Raw genomic sequence first — 22,772 nt, 5'->3', positions numbered from 1 at the left:
TGACATTATGGATTTTTTTGTGTTGATTAGTGGCAAAAACCCCTAATCAAATCCATTCTGATTCCATGTTGTAACACAATAAAATGTGGAAAAGTCCAAGGGGGTGAATACTTTTGAGAGCCACTGTATTCAATTTGGATTCAATACTGAAAGGGAACACATGTAAAAGTGTCTGTTGGACATCAAGTTTGCTGGAAGTCTAACTCAGATGCTACAACATTGACCACAACTGGGTGATAACAAGCTAGAACCCTTTGCCAGGTTTTATACCCCCACTATATACAGTATATATGAAAACAAACATAATTTCAGATTGCAAAGTGTATTTGCCCTATAACTTTTTTTTGCTTGATTTTCAAAAGAGGTGTTTTTGGCACTACCCATCAACACTGATATATTTTGACAGTGGTGTACTGCTGAGTGGTGTCTTATAAAGCACCAATGGCAGAACTCACCTGTGACACACTAGTCATAGGACAGTTTTCCATGCATGTGACCTCACTTCTGGGACTGATGCGATTAACAAATAATCCACCAGAAAAGAACACTACATCCTTCTGTTCCATTCAGAAAGGAACACCACATCCTTCTATTTCATCCACAATGCCAAGTGGAGGTAATGAGGGAACCAGATTCCCCAACAGTTCATTGTGCCTCTTGAGAAAAAATCTGCTATTGTAGGTACAATTATTTACCGGAACCTGCCCAACTTTTGGAAATTTGTTCAAGGAGGACACCACCCTTTAATTTCCTGGTTTCACCAGTTGCTGGAGGAAACCTTTGATGCAACAATCAGGCATTTCCGTCAAAGTCAATGAAAAATTGGTAAGGTTCCAGCATGAACTGCTTAATGTTCAGCCTTATAGTTCACTATATGGATAATATTATGGACTGAGTTCATGAAGAATTTGCACACAGAGAAATACTAAGGACTACAATACACTTGTCGGCATGCTAATATGATTCAAGACATCATATGATGGAATTTATTGATTAAAAACAGGATCCTTAAGAACCTTCACTAATACTCTTCTACTGAATAATACCTGTCCTGTAAACTAGCGGCATTCAAGGTCAGACAAGTCCTGCCCTCCTACAGCACCTATTAGCGTACAAAGTGCATGTGTATGACCTACATTGTATTTAAAGTGCATGTGGGGCGTTGACCTACTCTACCACTTGAACTTGAGTTCTACGCACATGTTATCATATTATTACATCTGAATAAATATATGACCCCATGTAAAATAGAAAGTCGGTGCATGACACCAGTAGGCTGTGGATAATACACACACACGTCAGCAGAACAGCTATATAAACCAAAAGGTATCAGCGGATCAAAATGATGTCCATATGTCAAATCAATATTGATTTTCATGAGGAGAAAGAACAAATGTATTCAGGAATTACAGCCTTATTGTGTAATGTTGAGTAGTAAGAGCAGAAGTATTAGTTGTAGTGGTAATAATATTGCTCTAGTCGTAGCAGTATTAGTAGTAGTAGCATGCAATCTGTATTTAGGCAGCTTTTGCATGTTCTGCCTGATAACACACATCTTGAACAATGAATAAGAGGACTTACCCGAGCACCCTTTTCTGGAAAACATTTGCATCCACTGCTGCAGTCTCTGCCTCCACATGGCCCCGTGTAGGACTTTCCCCCCTGCAAAATGACAGCAGGAAAGAGAAAACTTCAATATCACGCTGAACATGGGATACCTGCGTTACAATATCGTGGTGGCTTATTTGTACCTTCCATAAATCAATTTCCTAAATCAAATTTTAGTTTGAAAACAAACGAATCACACAGCAAAGATAACAATTACATTATAAGAAAGCAAACAAACACCTGTGTATCTTGAAAATGAGGCATATTTTAATGGTCTTAAACTAAAAATATAGCCCCCAGAAAATAATACCTAATCCTGATGACTTCATAGGCCATTGTAGTCTGTCCTCCTTTATGTTAAACTCTCTTAAGTTTATTAACTATATTAACCATTTAAATTAAGTCCATACACACAACAAGTACAAGTTGTTGCAAATTTAAGATGTGCCCAATCGGCCCCCACTGAAGTGTCAAGTTGCTGATTAACTACAGGTGCAATGTTTTTCCACTTTTGCTAACATAAAGAAACAGTTAAGAAACCAAGTAGGCAACACTGGGCCAGATTCACAGAGCTGGTTTAATGGGTGTCTTATTTTCTGACAGTCAGTTCTTTCTATTCAAATAGCTGGTACCACACTTGTTTTTCTCCATGGAAAGTTCTACTGTGCATTCTGTAAACTAGTATATAGACTGCATCTTTAAAATGGCAGTTTTCTCTATATTAACAAACTGTGTTACCGGTATACCGTGTATTATGTAATGTATGCTGCACACATATTTATATGCTGTTCAGCATTATGGCCAACAGCTATGGCCAAAAGTTTTGCATCACCTAGAATTTTAGGATTGAGAAAAAAAAACAACTATGTGAACATAATTTAGAGCTTTTTTTTAACATCATGTAATCAAAGAAACTACAAAATGACATTGCAAAAGTCTACAGGAAGTATTTCATGTTCGATTTCGAAATGTCACATGTTTTAATTTATGTCAGTTTTTCGTTACATATATGTAAAACTACAAAAAGGCATGTAATTCAATATGCTAACGTAACATTATTCAGATGGTCTTTATAACTATATAGAGAGTGATGCAAAACTTTTGTCTATAGCTGTACACTATGTTATGTATGCAGCACACATATTTACATAATGTTCAGGCATAATGCCACCACAACAGAATCCATTCTACAGTGTTCCACAGTAAGACAGTATTTTGTTTTACAACTTGCCTATGATATAAACAATGTTATATTTTATATTCAGAATTGATTAATTTAAACTGGCAGACAAACAATCAGAGGAATTTATATGATTGCTTCGACACAATATAGGCTTCTTAAAAACACAAAGACCACATTGATTTCCTTTCTCTTTACTCAAAAGACCCTTTTGTCCCACGATGGGTTCATTTCATACTTCTACACCTCCATCCAACAAAAGCCAATTCTCTAGAAAGAATGTATGGCTTTTTTTTTCTTTTAACTACTGTCTGAAACTATAGTATAGCCACAGGACAGTTGTCAAGCTAAAGAGCTGTGAATTCTGAATATGTTTCTTCATAACTCAACATAATGAATATATTGGAAAGTATCATGTATAATAACCAAACTGAACCAATGCACTACTTTTTTTTAATATAATGAAACAATTGCATGTTTTCTGTGATACAGTAAGATTAAAGTAACAGGGAACTAAAGGAGAAGGACATAATCTGTATTGAGCAACTTTTGTTTTCCTTGATAGATGTTGACATTTATTTGTGCTCAAAGTAAAAAACAGCCGCCCCTACCCCACACAATAACTGTTCTTAATGGAAGATTTTTATATTGACACTGTACCCTGAGGGTGGGTGGGTGGGGGCGGGGCGGGGTTGGTAGGGGGGTTGGGGTTGGGGCTTATAAATGTTTACTGTGCTTTACCATGCTTTCACTAGGCTGTGTTACACTTTGCTATGCTTTTACTATGGGAAACCTTTATATGGGGCTGCATTCATGAAGCATAGAAATATATTTTACTCACTAGTGCCCAATGTATGATATCAGGAATTCAGTTAGTCGATATAGCTGCTGACATTTTAAATATTTATATCTACAGGTTACACTATTTTTGGAAACGTTACACTTCTTAATCTACTTACAAGCCATAATATATCAAACAGCTTCAACTGGCTTTCTTTTTAATTGGCCAAGAATATATATATTTTCAATCTGGGTGTTTTGTCAAAAATGTATAACACCTGAAACAAACATATATGAAAGTACTGTTCTCCTGTTTGCGAACAATTGGTGCTTGTCATCAAATCTTAATCTCTCCAATGTCTTTAATTAAAATAACTTTGGCCCAGTATTTAAACAGCTAAGATCAGATCAGATGCGGGGGGTAATAAAAAAATAAAAAAGCCAGGAATCTCCCATCTTGTCTGCTTTTAAGCAAAGTTTAAAGACTTGTTTTGTTTTTGTCTATTTCTTAACAAAATACTGTGGTCAACCTTGTCTAGTTCATAATTCCATATAAGCCCTGAGCTTTATACATGAACCCAGTTGCACAATGTGCCTTTTCCAACAGGATAAAGTTTCTTCATTAGAATTGTCTTACAAGTTACAGCACACCAGTGAGGAAATACAAAGACAGACATTTTAACAAACTGTTGAATCAATCATTATGGCTATACTGTAAATGATACTGCTGCAAGCTATACTGAGGTGTTTTTTTTTCTCTTTTAATGTCAAGAATTCTACCTTGGTCATTAACTAGCCAATTAGTATGTGCTCACATTTAATATACAGATTTATATAGGTCAGATATATAAATTAAATGTAATCAAATTAACATAGGAATAAAATTCATAAAGACTGAGTATATATATATATATATATATATATATATATATATATATATATATATATATACACACACACACACACACACACACACACACACACACATATATATATAGTGGCAGACTAGGTGGAGGGGGAGAGAAATGTAATCCAGGAGGCATTAAAGACTACATCCCTAGAATGCCATGGGAGTGAGCCAGGAGGTACACCTTGATCCCACTGAATGTAATGAAGCCCTGCATAAAAGGGTTGCAAACCCTGTAACGAGGGCTGCTGTGTCAGGCTGTGTAAAGCCGTGTGTTCCTGGTTGAAGGTACTGTGAAACCTACGGTTGGTATTTTTGTAAACTGTGTGTAAAAAGTATTGTTTTTATAACTGGGAAACAGCTTAGTCATCCAGTTGTGTTAGTTTAGGGACTCTGCAAAACTTCAGTCAGTGCTCCAAAGCGGAGGCAGGATTTTCTTTTGTTATTTTTGTTATTGTAAATAAAAAAAATGTGCAACCCACTTTAAAAATCAAAATTCCTATGTTGGGTCCAGTGTTTAAAGGGGAAAATGAACCTTGAGTGAGTGAGATTTCTTACACTATATAAATCAAAAATGGCATTATAAGAAAGGAGAGCAAAAGCATTGTAGTAAGTAGATTGAATTATGTATTATTTATAACAAAAACCATACAGTAGACTGTATTATGTGTTATTTATAACAAAAGCCATGCAGTAGATTGTATTATGTATTATTTATAACACACTACTTTTAATTGCATTGTCCAGTAAAACAGTTTGAGATGCAGCCATACAGCTAGGCAACATCCTATTACAATGTCAGTGGCAAAAGTATAGTTAAACTTGAAAAAAGGGGACACAGATTTGGCTATAGAAATTGTTGCATAAATGTTAAACCTTAGTATAAAAGTGAACTCACAAAAGCACCATTATAACTGGCAATGAAACAACGTTTATCACTTACTGCTGAGCACATAATGGCTAGTGTGTGGACTGCTAATAGTTTTGCTGGGGTTTCCGATCAGTAAAGACCTGGAATACTGCAGAATGAGTCAGTGTAGACATTTGTCTTGCATTCCTCAAACCCACACAGGCTCTTGATCGTGCAACCACATCATTTTGCCAGTAGGATTCAAGAAAGTAAAGACAAGAGCCTATTATTCATGTCAGTGAACATATTCAACCAGAGGAAAATAATACAGGTAGGATATTCCCCTTTGAACTCATTTATTGTAGCAGATTCGTTTTATTTTGGGTGAGTTGTCAGGGAGTGAAGATTTATGATTCCTGTATGGAAGATAATAAGAATCGTAGCAGACCGCAGCCGCCTCAGACTCACCCAAAATGTCTGGCTGGACTTGATACTAAATGTCAGTAGTTGCAGTCAATCATTGATGATACTTTTATTTTTAATTAATAGAGCAGTACAAAAAAACACCAAAAAAAACCCATGTCATAGATATATATATATATATATATATATATATATATATATATATATATATATATATATATATATATATATATATATACACACACACACACACACACACACACACACACACACACACACACACACACACACTTTGTAAATACAACAGAAAAATACATTAGCATCTATATTTGAAAAGACAGCAAAAGGTCAAATGATATTCTTTACAAACACAGAAGTAGAAAACTACAAACAGTATGACAGGGATTCATATACTAGTATATCAAAAACATACATTAAATCTCCAAAATGTCTCCTTCATGCTGGCTTACTGACAATTAAATTTTGGCTTGAGGACAAGGAACAACTCATTCATGAGAGCTTTGAAGATTACTGTTGAAATGCAAAGCAAGAGTATAAAGTTACCACAAAAAAAGTAAACTGAGGCCCCACTTGGCACAATCAGCAAGAAAACAATGGGATGAATGTTTGTGGTCTATCATCTGCTGTGGTTCTCCCAGCCTGCTATCTAGAACACTTTACAGTTACCCCCTTATAGGCCAACATTATCAAATGATTATCCAAAATGCAGATGTGGTAAACACTGTGGCCATATTAGATGATGGGTAGTAATTTGGTGGTCATATCAAAATGACAGTGGTAACATGAAGATTTTTTCCAGATTCACTGATCTGTTCCCACAACACAATTCCAACATCTTTGCCCATACACATGAGTTGCACTGTTTTTGTGTGAGTACGCCAGTGACAACTGTCTTATTTCTTTGTTTTATTGTCTGTTTCTATTGGAAGAACTGAATGAACATTGCTCCTCACATCACAACAGGGGAGTTGTTTTCAAAGGGGTATGACTTCCAATTGCTGACATTAACTCCAGGCCATGTTCCTCCAGAAAGAAGTCTGTTGCATGTTTGGAAAACTCAAAACATGTAATGCACCAAAAAAAAGAAGAAATATTGTGTTGAGGAGTATTCAATCTCACTGCATCTGCAACCACTCCAAATGCTTTACACAGTCTTTGCAGATCAATAATGGTGCACAGCTGAACGCGATAAAAATCGTTTTACTACTGGGTCACGGTAAACTGTTAAAAAATATGTCAGATACCAACAATGTTACCAATGGTATGCACTGAGAAACTTTGCCTTTTTTAGTACAGTGGACTCAATATTACATGGATTGTGACATGTTGGACTGTATTTGGAGTGTAACTGGTACTCTGACTGGCTGAAAGAAGGTCCTACAAAACACAACTAATCTCAGAGTTCTGCTGAGACAACGGAATGTTAATGATTTGTAATGAAAACACAAATCAAAAGTTTAGATCCATCTGTGTACTTATTTAAATGATTACAGATATTACACCTGTACTTTTATGTTTATCTGTATTTCTTTAGTCTTCAGTGATGTTAATAACATTGTGAGTAAATCACCCCAGGTGGTAAACACACTGTTTAGATCCCACAGTATTTGTGTTTATGGTTCAGCTGATCAGTTGAGACGTGAAACCAATCAATGTTCTGTCTACTCTGTGGATTTTAAACAGCTCACGCCATTCCTTTGAAGAAGAACAGGACTGTTAACCCCAGTGCCAATGTCAAATTCCAATATAGGTCAAACCATATCTGTTTAGCCCTATTTAAATGGGAACAAGAATTCCCAGACACGTAATGTTACTTATCAAGCTGTGTATCTTTTCTGATAAAATACATTTGGGATTACAAAAAGTGAGCCATATAAGAGCTACAGTATGAGGTGCACTATTATGTACTGTAAGGAAAAGGTTCCCTTTAAATAAGTGGGGTAAAAAAAAATATGAAAGAAAGCTAAATATAGTGTTTCCATGGGTAAAAGTGTCGAATATGGATTTCTAAGCAGTATAAGCTTTAAATATCACTGGGTTGACAATAGAGTCTTTTTTTACTAGAAACCAAGCAGTATGAATATTTTGAGCTTCAAAAAAATCTGAAATACAAAACTGCTTTGACTTCTCTAGAAACCTCTATCCTCAATACATCACATTACATCTGTCACCCTCATCTTCCATTCCAAAATAACACAGGTATATTACTGTGGGAACAATATTCATCTTATATGCTGTCAGCGCAACAAACTAAAACAAGTACTGGGACAAAGGGAACACTGGTTCTCATTCTTTTTTGTTATATATGATTTTTAGCTAAGAAGTTATCAAGCAACATGAGTGGTAGAAGTGAATAATACATAATAAACTATTCACTCCACATGAACAACCTTTCTGGAGTCTTTCTGTATTCCCTCCAAGCTTAAAGACTCTTCAAAATCCACGACTTACCCTATAGTACAGCTCCCAGGACTAGGCAATACTGTTACACCATCACTGGGCAATGCAAGTGCAGTGTCTCTTTTTGTAAGATCAAATGTATTGCGGCAGACGGAGTAGAGAAGTGTGCGGATTCATTGATTCACACAGTGAACCGCGATATTTTTCTTGACGATACGATTAGCGATACAGTGATCTGCTAACATAAACATCATTTGTGTCTACACTGCTAATTAGATAAGATTATTTATTAGCATCCACTCTAGAAGCCTCTCCTCCTGCCAATCACTGTGTTGAGTGTTTTTGTCTGCCGGCAGCAGAGCGAAAGTTGATAATCTCATCATGGCGATGGTGAAATTCGACCTGCTCGGGCCGGTTTAAAATCCAGTGTGGACTCACCCCATGTTCTTGAAAGAGTCACGCTGTGTGTAAAATATGTAAGGCTCCCATTTGCAGAGCTGCAGACTGGGACTAAAATGGTTGTAAATGCATTTTTTTTTTTTTTTGTAAAGAGAAGGACGGTAACAAATACGCTAATAATAATAATAATAATAATAATAATAATAATAATAATAATAATAATAATAATAATAATAATAATTTAATCGAATACAAATGCTAGTAAGCACAGATAGGTGCTGTATTAATGCCAGCGTAACATAGGTAAACCTAGTTTCATGCAGCAGTGACAGTGACCAAACGTGTTCACTTGCTGTGTAAACATTTAGTACTTAATATCGTAAATAGCAGAACCAACTCCCTGCAATTGAAACTTGTTTTTACTGAAAAATAAATGGTAAGATGTAATCATAAGAGGTGTCTGTGTTAGATGCTGTCAGATCAAGAATGTATTGATATGTATTGCTGCACTGAAACATGCTGTTTCCCATCTAAAACTGGACACAACTAGAGGTGCCGTCACAAATTCCAGACCCAATACTTGAAAAATATAAAAAAATATAAACATGCTGTGCTCATTGCAGTCATCAGCAGAACGTGGCAACAAACAAGTGAGTGCAGACTTAATCAGGTTAATGTTTTAGTATCACTTTTGGTGTCTTAACAAGTGGTTGCATTTTAAGCAGCTGAATATGATAGCAACCAACTTGCTCCTGAAGTGGCACCAGCAACTGGATTTGGCCAAGGAGCCATTGGCTCCTAAGGCAACAACTTTGTGTGTAGCCCTGATTTGTAATTTTGTTTTAACGAAATGTGTTTTAAAGAATAAAGAAAAAACAAAAGCAAACAGCCCGTGAAGCTCATTTGACCGGTAGTGCTCTACCAGCGTTACTGCAAACACTTGCACAAGCAAATGAGACAATTGTGTGATTTTGTGTTTCGTGCTGAATTTACTGTATCATATTTTGGTAGTTATGGACACCTGTATGACAGAGGATTTTGTAAAAACTCTGTTTATTCAAACCCAATGGATTGTATGGCTTACTTCAGAGCCACAAAATTAGATCCATGCACTTTCCGACTACTCTAATTTTGTTGATGTTTCTCTCCATGCAAAACACTTCTAAATAGTGACAGACTGTGGTTCAGACTACGTACCAATACTATCACACTATCTTCACCACACTTAACAAAACCTTCATTCCTCAGACTAGACACTACAAACAGTGTACATTTTAATGCTTATTGACATCCAGACAACTCAACAGACATCTCAACTTACTGTACAATAAAGACAGAAAATGCACACATTATATACAGTATACTGTGCTTAAAATAATTTTTCTTTTCAGTAAGGTAACATAATAAAGAATTTCTGACAAGCAGGGCAGGAAAGGTAGATCTTTATTTAAATTTATTTAAGAATTAAAACAGTGCCGGTAGACTTTGCTAGTTAATTTTGTGAGATTAACACTCAGTTCTTACAACACAGGATTTCAGGATTTCAAGTAGAGATGGTTTATAATTTAATACCTTATACAGCTTATAGACCATTAAATTGTTTATAGACAATTTACTAGAGCTGCACAATTTATTGTACTGTTAATATTATGTACCTGTAGCTTCCTATTTCAGTCACCATAGGCAGTAAATAAGGCTGCATACTGTGCCGTTCCCACTATTACAGAGTATAATTTACAGTCACCATAGTTCTTCATGTCATGCATGGGAAGGAAAATATTTGAAAACATGGTGGGCTTTCTGGAATTTTGAATAAAATAATGTCAAACTTAACAGGAAACAAAATAATCTCTCTGAAACCTTTAAGTCTTGCTATTTATCGAAATAATATTAGTGTTTAACTGTCTTGTGGTTATCGCTTAGTTCTGCACTACAATAAATCTAAACAATGTGGAGAAAGCATGGTATTTTTCAGAAAACAAATGTGCAAAAAACCTCCCAAAAAACTAGCAGCCTGGATATGCCCCAGACAATTTAATGGTCATTGTGGCTAATAACAGCTGTCTGGTGATAAAGATTGATCAGGAAACAGGATAACTGTATGACACCCAGCTTTATCTAGTAGTAAGTTAAAATTTGCAGGCATGTAGGGTTTTTGAGCAAAAAGCTCACTGGTCTTGTAACAGTGACTGATCACATCTGCAGCAGTGGCACAGAACATGTTCAGCATTAAAAATAAATACTTTATATAATCTACATTTTCATAATATTAAATGCATTATCTGTTTAAAATATATACAGTACTATTCTTACAAACTATTGCAGCAAAAATGACTCAATCATAGGGTCTGCTTCTAGCAAGACTGAGGTGAGGGAGTTTTAGAGATTAGAACTAGAGGTGTAAGCCTGTATTTTCTGTCACATCTGAAACTGTGATTCTGTTGTATGCCTCTAATGACAATTTCTAAAACCATCCCGCTTCAGCAAGTCAGCTTTTATTAGGAGTATTTTCAGAAGTAAAATCTGCGGTTGAAAAAAATTATAATTCTGTTGTTAGTAGGCCTGGTAAATGAGGACCGAAGCAGAAACAGCAATACTGTAAATAACAGATATTAAACATTTAAGGTGGCTGAAGGATATTCCAAGGTAGAAGACAAAAACAAGAACATAACACCATGTCTGGTTGGATATCTGTTATAACAAGTGGGTCATGCTTTACAGTAAGTGTCTCTTATTACTGTGTATTTATATAGCAGTTACTTAGTAAATACATATGTACTTATACATGTGTACTTAGAATGTTATTACGCATAGTTACAATGTACTTACGGTTAGGATTTTAAGGGTAGGGTTAAGGTTAGGGTTAGGGTTAGGTTAGGTTTACTAAGTAACTGCTATGTAAATACACAGTAATTAGAGACACCATGTAAAGTTTTACCAAAAAGTGTAGTTCAGTTGTTCCATAGGATGGACAAAAAAAATAAAATAACATACATTCCGTCAATTCAGCTTCCAAAGAGCTTTATTTAAAAACTAAGAGGTTGACCCTAGATGCATGTATTGTACCACTACACTCATTCCCTTCCTTCTGTATCCTTAAAGATCAAGAGTGGGATTTTCATTAGGTGATGAGGATGTAGTGTTGGAAATGGTCTAAAGAGCTTGATTTTTCATAACGTTCGGTTTTCAATATCTCATAGTGGTATTTGCAACCGCCACTGTTAAGATCAATGGAATTAACCCCATGAAAATCAAGTACCTGTAAGATATTCATATTGGTGAGAACAGAACCACAGTAAACTATGGTTAAGCATCTTAAGTGAACTTTGATGAAGCATGGTATGGAAAAAGCACAGGAAACTGCAAAATTGCTGTTGAAATACTGTTCTCTCAGATGCTGTGGGAGGAACATGTTTTCCATTTCAAAGGAACGATAGAAGCAGTGTATTGACAGTTTGACACAGGTTGCAGGGAAAGTCTTAGTGACTTTACACACAAGGGCAGTGCGTGAGTGGAAACCTATATGCTGAACTTTAAACATACATTTTATTTAGACAAGGCCACGGGTGGCTGATGTCTAGAACACTGCATATCTTTTGGGTTATAGTAATATGCATAGTAATGTGCATTTCAAGACTTGGACAGGGAGATTAAGTACAGCTGGAAGTGAATCTTAAGCCAATAGAGGACAAAAAATGTAATGACCAGAATCCCTCTTAAATGACTTAATGCACTTTTTCATAATTGAATGCACACAAACAAACACGTAAGCATAAAACCATATAAAACCATTAATGTATTATACTGATGGGTTCCTGTTGCCTCAAGTATTTCATAACGGGTTCAATAGGGAATCTATCTGATTCAGAAACCACTTATTTTACAGCTTCAGCTAACACGTCTTGTCTAGTTTTACATTCTGGTAAAAAAGTGCAATCTAAACACAGCAGCAACTAAACTCTAAAACTGCTCTAAATGTACAATGCATATATATATATATATATATATATATATATATATATATATATATATATATATATATATATATATATATATATATACTGTATATGTTAGTAAAGGTATGCAGTGTTGAAATAGTCAATAATCTAGTATTAACGTTTTGCAGTTTTTTTGAGTTGATTTTTGTGAGGTCGCACACCTGCTGTACTGTACTAATACCCCTGGGTTATTAGTAGCACAGTGAGTACTCTCTTGTACACTAGACTACTCGTTTTCTTGAAATGAAGGCCATGGGAATAGTAAATGACATTTTATGCAGTCTGTGATAATAGAGATAATATATCCCATAGTCTATGGAGGTGTATGTAGCCTGTGTCTGTCTAAGTGAAGTATTTCCTTCTCGATACTGTAGATGCTTCAAAATTTGCAGATACCCCTGTGTGGAGAGGGACTTTAAAAGCAAAACAGAGAGAACAAAACACTTAAGAGAAATCAAGAGTAGAGCAAAAGAGAAAATGAAGATTTTCCTCCTATCGAATCAAAGCAAACTGGCGATAAAGGGTTAGCTGAACAAATTAAAAAGCTACATTTTGATCTACTAAATATAAATGAACAAAGTCAATCAACTGTAACTATGTGCTATAGATAAAATGATTTAATAGCATTAAAAAATATAAACCAAGACATAAACTGTGGTCGTGTATCAAGAAACCAGTCAAACCTCTACAAGTGCTTGCCTGATAAACCTGCATGGCTTGAAAAATACTTGAGACTTAAATACTGTATCTATTGCAGATTACACTGTTATCATAGAAAGAAAACAAACAGAGTTGGCAAGATTTATGAGAATAAAACAAACCTTGGACTAGCATGTACTTTCCCTATGAAGGTGCATAAATATCCTACAATTTGCATGGTAAGACCTAATATTGTTTATCATAAGCATGTTCGTAAATCTACAAACATGACACTGGAATCTGAGGTTGTTGATCCTGATGTGGTTATAATTTGAAGTCTAGTTTATATCCTACAGCTGGTATGTGCTGGACTAAAAACTGCAGTTGCCAAGCAACAGTAGCACAAAGGGCAGACGGATTCTGAACAAAATTAACTTCCACGTTCACTTCATCAGATCAATGAAGGTTCTGTCTGCAAATGAGCTGGAGCAGTAGTCTTTCCTCTTTCCATGAAGGACCCTTGTCTTTCTTCAGAAAAAAAAGACTTTCCATTAAGTTAATTATAATGTACAAAGTGTTCATGACAGAAACAAGGCCAACCCCTCTGCAGAAGGCTATTAGACATACCCCCCTTTTAAGTGTGAAACAGAACCCCTATTTACCATCGGAGGAACTATGCAATTACAATTTAATCACATTCAGTAAATCTAATTGCTGTGGTATGCAAAATTAATATCAGCATCAAAGAGTAGTGATTCCAGAACTAGCACATTCCTCGCGTCATTTGGACACTGGTCATAGTTTTTTTTTTTTGCTCAGTACAAAGGTATTTCAGTTCTGTCTGAGTTTAGCCATAAATAGAAGACCTAATTTTGAACATAGCTACGCCACCTGGGAGTATTTCCATTTCTCTGAACAAACCAAACTATTTTTATTATGAGTATCGTGGAACAAATAAAAACAAGAATTTATAACAAAAACATGAGGTAAGGATAGCAACAGATCAAGCACCCATTGCCAAATTCTTGCCTTTGCTAAAGCCCATCCCTAATTTGCAAAGGAAACGTAAGGTTTTTCAAGGTTCAGCCTCACTAAGATTAACATAAATACTAGATCCAGTGACAATAGGTCTCTTTCCATGGATGTCAATCTAAAGTCCAACTAAAATATGCCAAAAACAATCCAAACCAAACAAACATAACAACCGTGTAAGTGTCATTCATCCCCTGCCATGGCTGTCATTCCTAATGTAAAGTCATGGCAGGCCGCTGATGAATGAGAAATCAGTAATATGTAAAAGATAACCGCTACGACCTACAATATATACACTCTGTGTACATTTAATAATGCAAGTCTGACATAAAGACAAACAAACAGTCGCCCCATATACCCCAGGTTTGATGCAATCAATCATTTGTGCTAAAGAATATCCTTAGAAAGTTATAGTTTGCTGAATGGATTACAAACTTCAATGAACACCTCTGAGAAAGAGTTTATAAGTTTCTAGACACTACGCACTAGCAGTCTCTGCCAAAGCTGACTACCCCTCTCAAGATAAACTGAAAGCTCCATTACCCACACATACTGCACTATGTGCTCTTGTGTTGAGACTATAAAAGGAAGCACAGAGAAACACACCCATTGAAGTCAAGATTCTTTTCTAAAGTAGGAATCCAGACACACAGGAATGAACTGGATGAATTCTTGAGACCCATATTTAAAACATCATAATTCAAAGCTGCATTTTTAAGCATGTTGGTGTTCTCACATTTTCCTAGCATAAATAAAGATACAGACGTTAGATAAAAGAGAGAAATGCTTGATGCATTTATGTACCAAGAATCTTGTTCAGGGCCAGTAAGGTTACTGTAAGACATGGCTTAATAAAGTTAATCGCAGCCTCTCACATATAAAAGAAAACATATAGTAATGGCTTTTTGACAGTTTCACAAACCCATAATGACGCAGAAGTGCTACTGCCAAGCTACTCATAAAGGAATTATTAAACAAGAGGACAAAATTGAAATTCAACAAACAGATAAATGACTGCTAAATAAATGAATTGGTATTTTAAACACATTGAGCTTGCTTTCAAGATCTTGTTAATTGGCCATTTGTCAGTGATTGCAGAAAAATCAGCTGATACTAGATCTTTGAATTGTGCTGTGTGTGCGGTACTCTCCTCACATCTTATGTTTTCGGTGGAACATTTCTCTAACACACCGTATTTTTAAACAAATAATGCCAATACTTCATTTCTAAACTAGTATTCTGTGCTTCCACTTTTCACAGTCTCTAAACCTTTGTAAGGGGCTTCTTGTTAGCTTGATCTTTTTACAAAAACTGTAAAAACAAATGTGAATACAATTGCAATTCCCTACCCAGTTCCTCTTTCCCTAATTTAATCACATATGCACATATTTTTCAATAAAAAAAAAGCCATAAAGCCATAAAGAAAATTGTCCCTGGGGGCACCGGATAGGGGTCTCTAACAATTCAAAATAACTCCCATTTTCTGTTGTAGAGGAGGATGATTAAACTGCAGCAGTGTTTATTGTTCAGGGAATTTCGCATGGAAGTTTGTTTGACAGATGTTAGCCATTGTAATACATAATACAATGATGGGAAGATATTCAATTATATAAGCGTTGATTTACTTTTTCAGTAGTGGAAGTCTAGATGATGTTTTATTCCATGTGATGTTGAGGGGCCCAAGAACAAACCTCAACCAGTGCTTGTCTGCCAATAAAACATGTCCTTTCAGCAGAGACACCCCATGGTAGATTAAGATTCCACCAGGGTTGACCCTACCGTGAACTCGCACACTGTAGACCCCCCCTTGACTGGCAAAATGCATACGAATCTGCTAGTGTAAAGGGTTAATTAGGTCTAGGAAGTGAACAACCATTTTGATTTGTTTGCTTTTGGTTTTTAAAGGCACAACAGGTCTATTCATTCCAACATGTATTTATGTACCCTTTAAAGTTTTATCTAGAAATGTGAAATCCAGTCTGTGGCTAAAATCACTTCCCTTTTAAAGTTGCAATAAACGATATAAACTTTTTACAACAAGAAAACAACAAGCACATAGATAACACAAATGCTCAAAGGCCTCTTCCAGTGTAACTTGTAAGTGAAGTATAAGCTCTCCAAGCAGAGCAGTTGCCTCAGCCCAAGAGGCCACAGTGACTGGACGAGCCTTGTTAACCCTCGCTAAGACCAGCTCCATTCTAACAGTGTCTCGAAATGAGTTTAAAACGAGTATTCCACTGTGGTGCAACAGCCTGGTTTTTAAGAGAAAAAAAATCTATTCATTTTCCATATCTCTTATAGATCAACCCATAATGAATCCAGGAGACAAAGGGTGGACTGACAGGGCAGAGTCCCACTGGACACTGTAAGTGGGCATTGCCTCATTTGAGTCTCAAATGCTCTCACAAATATGCTTATAGTAACATATACAGAAACGTAAGTAAAATTTCATGCAAACAACTGGAGTATTTATGCAATACTGTTGTTTTCAGTCCTGAATATAGTCACAGTAGTTGCTCCACCCTGTTTTCTAACTTGGGAGGAGTGGCTTCTGTATTGTGACCCTCCATTGGTGGTAAATATAGGGTTAGAAACTCATACTAGCCTTGCACCCCGTCCTGGGTTTCCAAATTAACATCAGTTAAGTATGTTATTTAAATAATTCAGTAGACAGAAGTTTGGGCAACATCCCCTTATAGCTGCATGAACAACCCCTAATAGTCAATCAACAGACAAAAGTGAGACTTATTCAAGTGCAATCTGTTGAGAGCAGATTTAGCAGAGGCCTGAATGTTCAAACTCCTGACACCTGTTGATTTCAGTTTTTAATAATATTTACAGGGGCAGAAACTTTCCCTGGTCAGAACAAGGGCGGTTCTTAAACCCAGGACTGGGTGCAGGACTAGTGGAGGTTTCTAACCCTGTAAATATATTTAAACATTCTTTATTCACAGAATGTGGTTTTCTCTTGCAGGTACTAAGATCCCACCTGAGCTCACGCTCACTGTCAATGCAGCACATACTGCAGGACTATTAGATTAGGAGGGATCAGGTGAGTTCCTAATATCTTGTGTACAGACCGGGAACCTGGACAGGACTGTTAATCCTAATTCTCACAGTATTTTTGGATGAGCTTCATTTGAGTCATCTTCAGAAAAATGAAAATGGACTTGTATGGAATATGAACCAAATCCACTAATACAGTAGAATGACTTGAAAACAGGGGTTAATTTGTGCTGGATAGCACCAAATCCCAGATCCAGTACCTTTTTGTCTAAAAAGCGAAAATTAAACCGTTTTTTTTTTTCAAAATAGAACTCTATACACATAACATGTACAAAAAAAAATGTTTTCCTGTTCCATGAATTTAATGACAAATGTATCTATAATGACATATTTAAAAAATGTTTTCCGCCAAACAACAAAACAGCAAAATAACTAGCATTCTTAACAACAGTGTTGTTGCTGCTGTTCATCAAATTTTCCTAAAACCTGAAGATTATGTTAAAACAATGGCTAGGCAATTGACAGCACGCAGCTGCCAACGCTAACAATAAGGCATGAAACCCACAAGCAGATGAGAACATGAACCATATATGGGAGCTACTGTAAATAATGGTCAGTACATTAGGTCTGTAAATTAAAACTGCCATCCTTCTTTCTTAATGATAAGATCTGGTACCTTTTTGTTTACAAATGAACCCCTGCTTGGAAATGAATGTAAGCTAAAAGCACACCTAGAGAATAAAACATTCATAAATTGAAAAACTAATTATATGTAACCACTGAAAACGTTATCATGGTGCAGCTGTTCCACTACACTGCAGTTATTATCAGGAAAGTCAATGAGCTCTTCCCATTACTGTGGAATTGGAAGGGAGGAAGCATTCACTTCAAGGACAGGGCAGCGCATGCCTGTTTCCTCCTGCAGAGTTCTACAGCTAGATCGCTCTAGCAATGAGGCCCTGATATACTATTGAAGAACTCAGGAGAAGTGTTCGCTCATAACCAGTTTGTCATCATTTATGCCTTTTTTTGCTTCTCTTTGACTGTGACGGAATGTTTAACCATAGGCAAAAAACTGTGCTGATTGATATGCTGTAGTTTTATTTTCAGTTCTTACAATCCCACTAAATGATGCAAATGGTGCTGGATTGGCAGCACTCAGATAGGATACCTATATATTTATCCATAGAGCCAACAACCTCAGCCTGGGCCCCTGCCCTGGAGTGAGGAGACGGATTGGTCTCTATGCCCAAACATTGCACCTTTTTTTTTTTTTTTTAAACCATCTGCAAATGTATATATTGCCAGTTGTGCAGACTTCTGTGGTGACTTTGTAATGTAAATTGCCTCTCTCCACTGAGCACTAAGATAACCAAAATCAATTCATACCTCTCTACTAGGAACTGGTTCTGAACTCTTAATACACCAGTGGCTCTCAAAATCTTTAACCACAGTGTAACCACTAACCCTGCCCCCTGCAACATTCTGCCCCTACATTAGTAGATCTAATATATACTAGATTTTGAGGTGTGTGTCAGTGTTGCAGGGGAGCAGGCAAATGTTTACACTCTGGTGTTCCAGATGTAATTAGGAGGTAGGATGATTCTGAGATATTTGCTGATGTTACCAGGACACGATTAATACAGCACGAAATTATACAATGTGAATCTAAACTACAATATGAATGCTTTAGTTAAGATAACTCTAATATGTCAGGCCTATACCAAGTTGTTCTTTAAAAACCACAGTTAGACATATGCCTAAAATAAATAGCTCAAGTCTTGTTAACAGTATAAAACATAAAAAATGAGGTTAATAGTATCCATTGACAGTAAGCGCCCAATTCAATTAACTTTCACAGAGAAAATGCATTTTTGGGAAATGCACTGAACAAAGCAATTGGGCAGCAATGCTAGTTGTATTTCTTTGGCACACAGATGAAGTGTTAATGAAATTACAATAAAAACTGCTCAACGTTTGTTTTTATTGCTGAACTTCTATTTCCTCAAACGTTTCCACCCATTCCCCACCCAGTAACATTCCGTTTATTGAATAACGCCAGTAACCTGGTATCTGATCTCTGCCCTTGTGCTATAACGCTAATACTCACTGCAGCACAATTACAACGGTATAATCCTTGAAGTGGTGTACTATTCTGCACATTCTAGATTATAGTACCAGCCACCAAAACACTTCGTTGAAATAGAAGGCACCTATCTTTTAAGCATTTCACATATCTATGCATTGACCTACCATTGTTTAGAATACATAAAAAATTACTTACAGCTTGCACTTGACCAGTCAAAAGAAGAAGCAGTGTTAGCGACAACAGCAAACACCTGGCAAAAAAAGAGATGCTCGATTACATACTGTACAGCAATCTACTAAACAGAAACGGTTTGTTTTAAAAAGCGAGACATACAGTAACTCACCTTAAAGTTATTATTTGTGGTCGTATCATTTGTAAAACTTGGATCGCTCTAGCTCCTTCTGTGCTCACTTTTAACATTTCCCGTATCATGTGGACCAGTTGCTACTTCATGACCAGGAGAATTTACATATCTGAACGTAGAAGAAGACAATAATTAATAGCAAGTTAATTTAGTGCATTATATTTTACATTTTATACCCAACCACTTATCTCCAAAAGCTGTTGTTGCAAAGTTAAAGTGAATAGTCTTCAAAATCCTAATGAAAACACTTTATAATAACAATCAATGATGTGCTAACAGCAATTACAATACGCTCAAATTAAATACCAAGTTGTACAAACTTCAGTGTATCTTGCAATGCCCTGAAAGTACCCGACGCGTCAGCTAAAACACAGTAAATCACCGTTTGGGATATAAACATACTTAAATAACCGGTAACAAGTAACAAGAAAACGACTTACATTCACGCGTGACTTTCTTGCAGAGATTTTTTGCTGCGCTGTATCTAAATCAAACGTAGGAATGTGTACCTCCTTTCCGCAGCGCTGAAATGAAAGTCTTTTTCAATAGCTGCTCCACAACAACTTGAAAACCTCTATATTTATTGTTAAAAGGCTTAACTGTAAAACTTCTACAGAGTAAGAAGATGCTTACTGCTTTCAAACGTGAAAAGCAGGTTTGTTGTAGAAGTGTTCGAAGTTCACTGTTCGGATGGGTGATGCTGAGAGGGGTGGAGTAAAAACATTACTGTAGAAAAGTAGGTCTATTCCAGATTGTTTAGTCCAAGTGTAGCTCACAACGCTATACTGAAGGCAAAGATGAACTGTTAACGGTCACTGAAAATAAGAAGTTGCAAGAAGGTCGACACTTCAGACATTTTCCTGTGTCCATTTTGGACATTCTACACATTTGTTCGTTTATTTTATTTTTGTAGGAAGTTTCATTTCACTATGCTATTTCTAAATGGTGCTTGGCTGCTAGTTATAGCGGTCGTCGCAAGTGGCATAAATAAAACGGAAGCTGCGGTAAGTACCCTTCATTATAAATTAAAGCAAATTCAGCTCGCTAACTTAGAATTGACAGTTGCGGTGGTATTTATTAAAAATACAGTAGCCTGGTAATATACCGCCGTACAATACACAAAGTGCTGTAAGTATATGCTGACCATGTTTGACACTTTTGAAATGCGTATACTTTAGCCTACAATAACATATTTCATAAAATAATAATAAGGGATTTCAGAAAACTAAAATTAGCCACTCAGGAGTGTGGGGATATTATCCAAGCAGTCGACGCACAAAGATGTACTAGTATCGCTGATCCTATCAGCCAGGCATATTGGGTAGGTAACGCAGGTCGTTGTGCTTCGGTTCGAGTTGATTAGAGGTGTTGCACAGCATGAATGCATTGTTTTTTGTGCAGTTTATCGTTAATGTTATCCATGCTTTGTGTGCTTCCTAACTAACTTTGTTTTATGCACTCTGTTGTCGTACCGTTACATAAAAATACTCGTTGTGTTCATGAATATTTTAAATTCAATATAAGGTATATATTTATTTAAAAGAAGAAAAGTATGTTGAATAAGTTTTAAAAAGTACATTTATTAATATGTACAGTTTTGCAAGGGATGCGTATTTTCCATAAATCTACACATTTTTTTTTTAAATTGGACATATCCAAAAGGAATGTGTTTTGAATGTGGTACTCAGATGCTGAGCTTTATTATTGTACCACTGTAAATTGCAGAAGAATATATTACCCACAAGTACAGTGTCAATATTGAACTTTCTTTTTTCATTACTTTGTGTGAGATGATTTGTGGCGGTAGAATATAAGAAGTGACTCTTAGAAGGATCAGCAGTCTCATGTTCCTTGCTGCCTCTACTCAGCAATGTTCAGATGCGCTCTGGTCAGTATGAAAGCCTCCCACTGGCAAAACTATTTAATGAAAAGAGGCGGGGTTCAAGTAACCACACATACTCAGCGTATTGTCCAGTAGCCAAAGCGTTTTACTAAGCTAACCACCATACATAACATGTCCAATATACTTTACAGTATGAACATCATGCTTGCTCCAGTAATCATTATTTCTTGTACAGTGGTAAGAGCAGGCTTCATTGTATACTTAAGACAAAAGCTATGCTCCTGTCTAGAAACACCAAACTCCCACATCTACCAAGGGAATCTTAGTAGATGTCTTCTTACTATCCTGAATACATATAGTCCTGTATCTACAACACTCAGCAATGTGCAAAAAGAAATAAAATGCAACAAATCTTTTGTCTCTTGATCACACAGAAAAGAACAAGCAATTGATAATGATTTTATCATCCAGTATAGTTTGCAGAACTGATGTTAGATGTGAGGTTTGTTAGTAGCTGACATGGACTGAACTGTAGTTAGATACCCTGGACAATCTGGTCTACTTTGGCTTTCACTGGAAATTGTATTAGTTAGCTGGTGGGTGTGGTCAGTTTAAAGAAGTCATAGGCTAAATCCATATCTCTTTTTAGCATCAGCATTTTCCCTGCCCCTTCTGGTGTTCTGCAGATAGTTTGGGTCTTTCTGTTTCTAGAAATATTTTTACAAATCGTTGAGAGTATCATAGTCTAGGGGTTTGTGAAGAATGCTGTCTGTCTGTCTCATGGTTTGTCAGGCTCCCATTTGTATGCGTACAGTGGATGTAGATCATGGTGCCTTCTCATGTGACTGAGAGCTTTAATTTAGAAGTTATAGGCGTGGCAGGGGATGACAGGCTATGTATTGTCAGGAAAAGGAGTCTATCTTTTCATTCCTACTGGAACCCCCTTTATGCCATATTGACACTACTGCCCATGACACAACCCCAGTAAAAAATCCACACAAGGCACCAACTATTGTACTAGACATCAGCTATTGTACGAGGCATCAGCTATTGTCTAAAGTGGAAAAGATACAGCGAATCAATGGTAAAGTACATTTACAAATTCTAATGAGGGAAATCTGCACCACTGGGTTAATTAGCAGTAGTATGGGGTAACTTACTATCTTTATCCCTGTTATACCCCCTTGGGAATGCATACCCCTGACAATGTTAGATATATTTTCTGTTTTGATA

General features: G+C 36.3%; 2 protein-coding genes across 3 annotated transcripts in view; one reads left to right on the top strand and one right to left on the bottom strand.

Moving 5' to 3' along the window:
- Window positions 1-20,330, bottom strand: part of LOC121320809 (collagen alpha-2(IV) chain-like) — an 81,071-nt gene extending 60,741 nt beyond the window's left edge. For both annotated transcript variants that reach the window (XM_041259460.1, XM_041259461.1), the window contains exons 1-4: window positions 20,137-20,330; window positions 19,676-19,805; window positions 19,528-19,582; window positions 1,582-1,662 (exon numbers count right to left, since the gene is read on the bottom strand). In XM_041259460.1, the coding sequence (XP_041115394.1) occupies window positions 1,582-1,662; window positions 19,528-19,582; window positions 19,676-19,764 (225 nt within the window). In that variant the 5' untranslated portion in view covers window positions 19,765-19,805; window positions 20,137-20,330. The remainder of the gene's footprint in view (window positions 1-1,581; window positions 1,663-19,527; window positions 19,583-19,675; window positions 19,806-20,136) is intronic.
- A 141-nt stretch (window positions 20,331-20,471) lies between these two features.
- Window positions 20,472-22,772, top strand: part of LOC121320810 (collagen alpha-1(IV) chain-like) — a 70,587-nt gene continuing 68,286 nt past the window's right edge. Inside the window, exon 1 of the mRNA XM_041259462.1 lies at window positions 20,472-20,700. Coding sequence (XP_041115396.1) covers window positions 20,626-20,700 — 75 coding nt within the window. The 5' untranslated portion in view covers window positions 20,472-20,625. The remainder of the gene's footprint in view (window positions 20,701-22,772) is intronic.

The sequence above is a fragment of the Polyodon spathula genome, chromosome 9, assembly GCF_017654505.1.
Source record: "Polyodon spathula isolate WHYD16114869_AA chromosome 9, ASM1765450v1, whole genome shotgun sequence".
Classification (NCBI taxonomy): domain Eukaryota; kingdom Metazoa; phylum Chordata; class Actinopteri; order Acipenseriformes; family Polyodontidae; genus Polyodon; species Polyodon spathula.
Note: the sequence above shows the minus strand (reverse complement) of the source record. Positions and strands in the feature narration are given on the sequence as shown.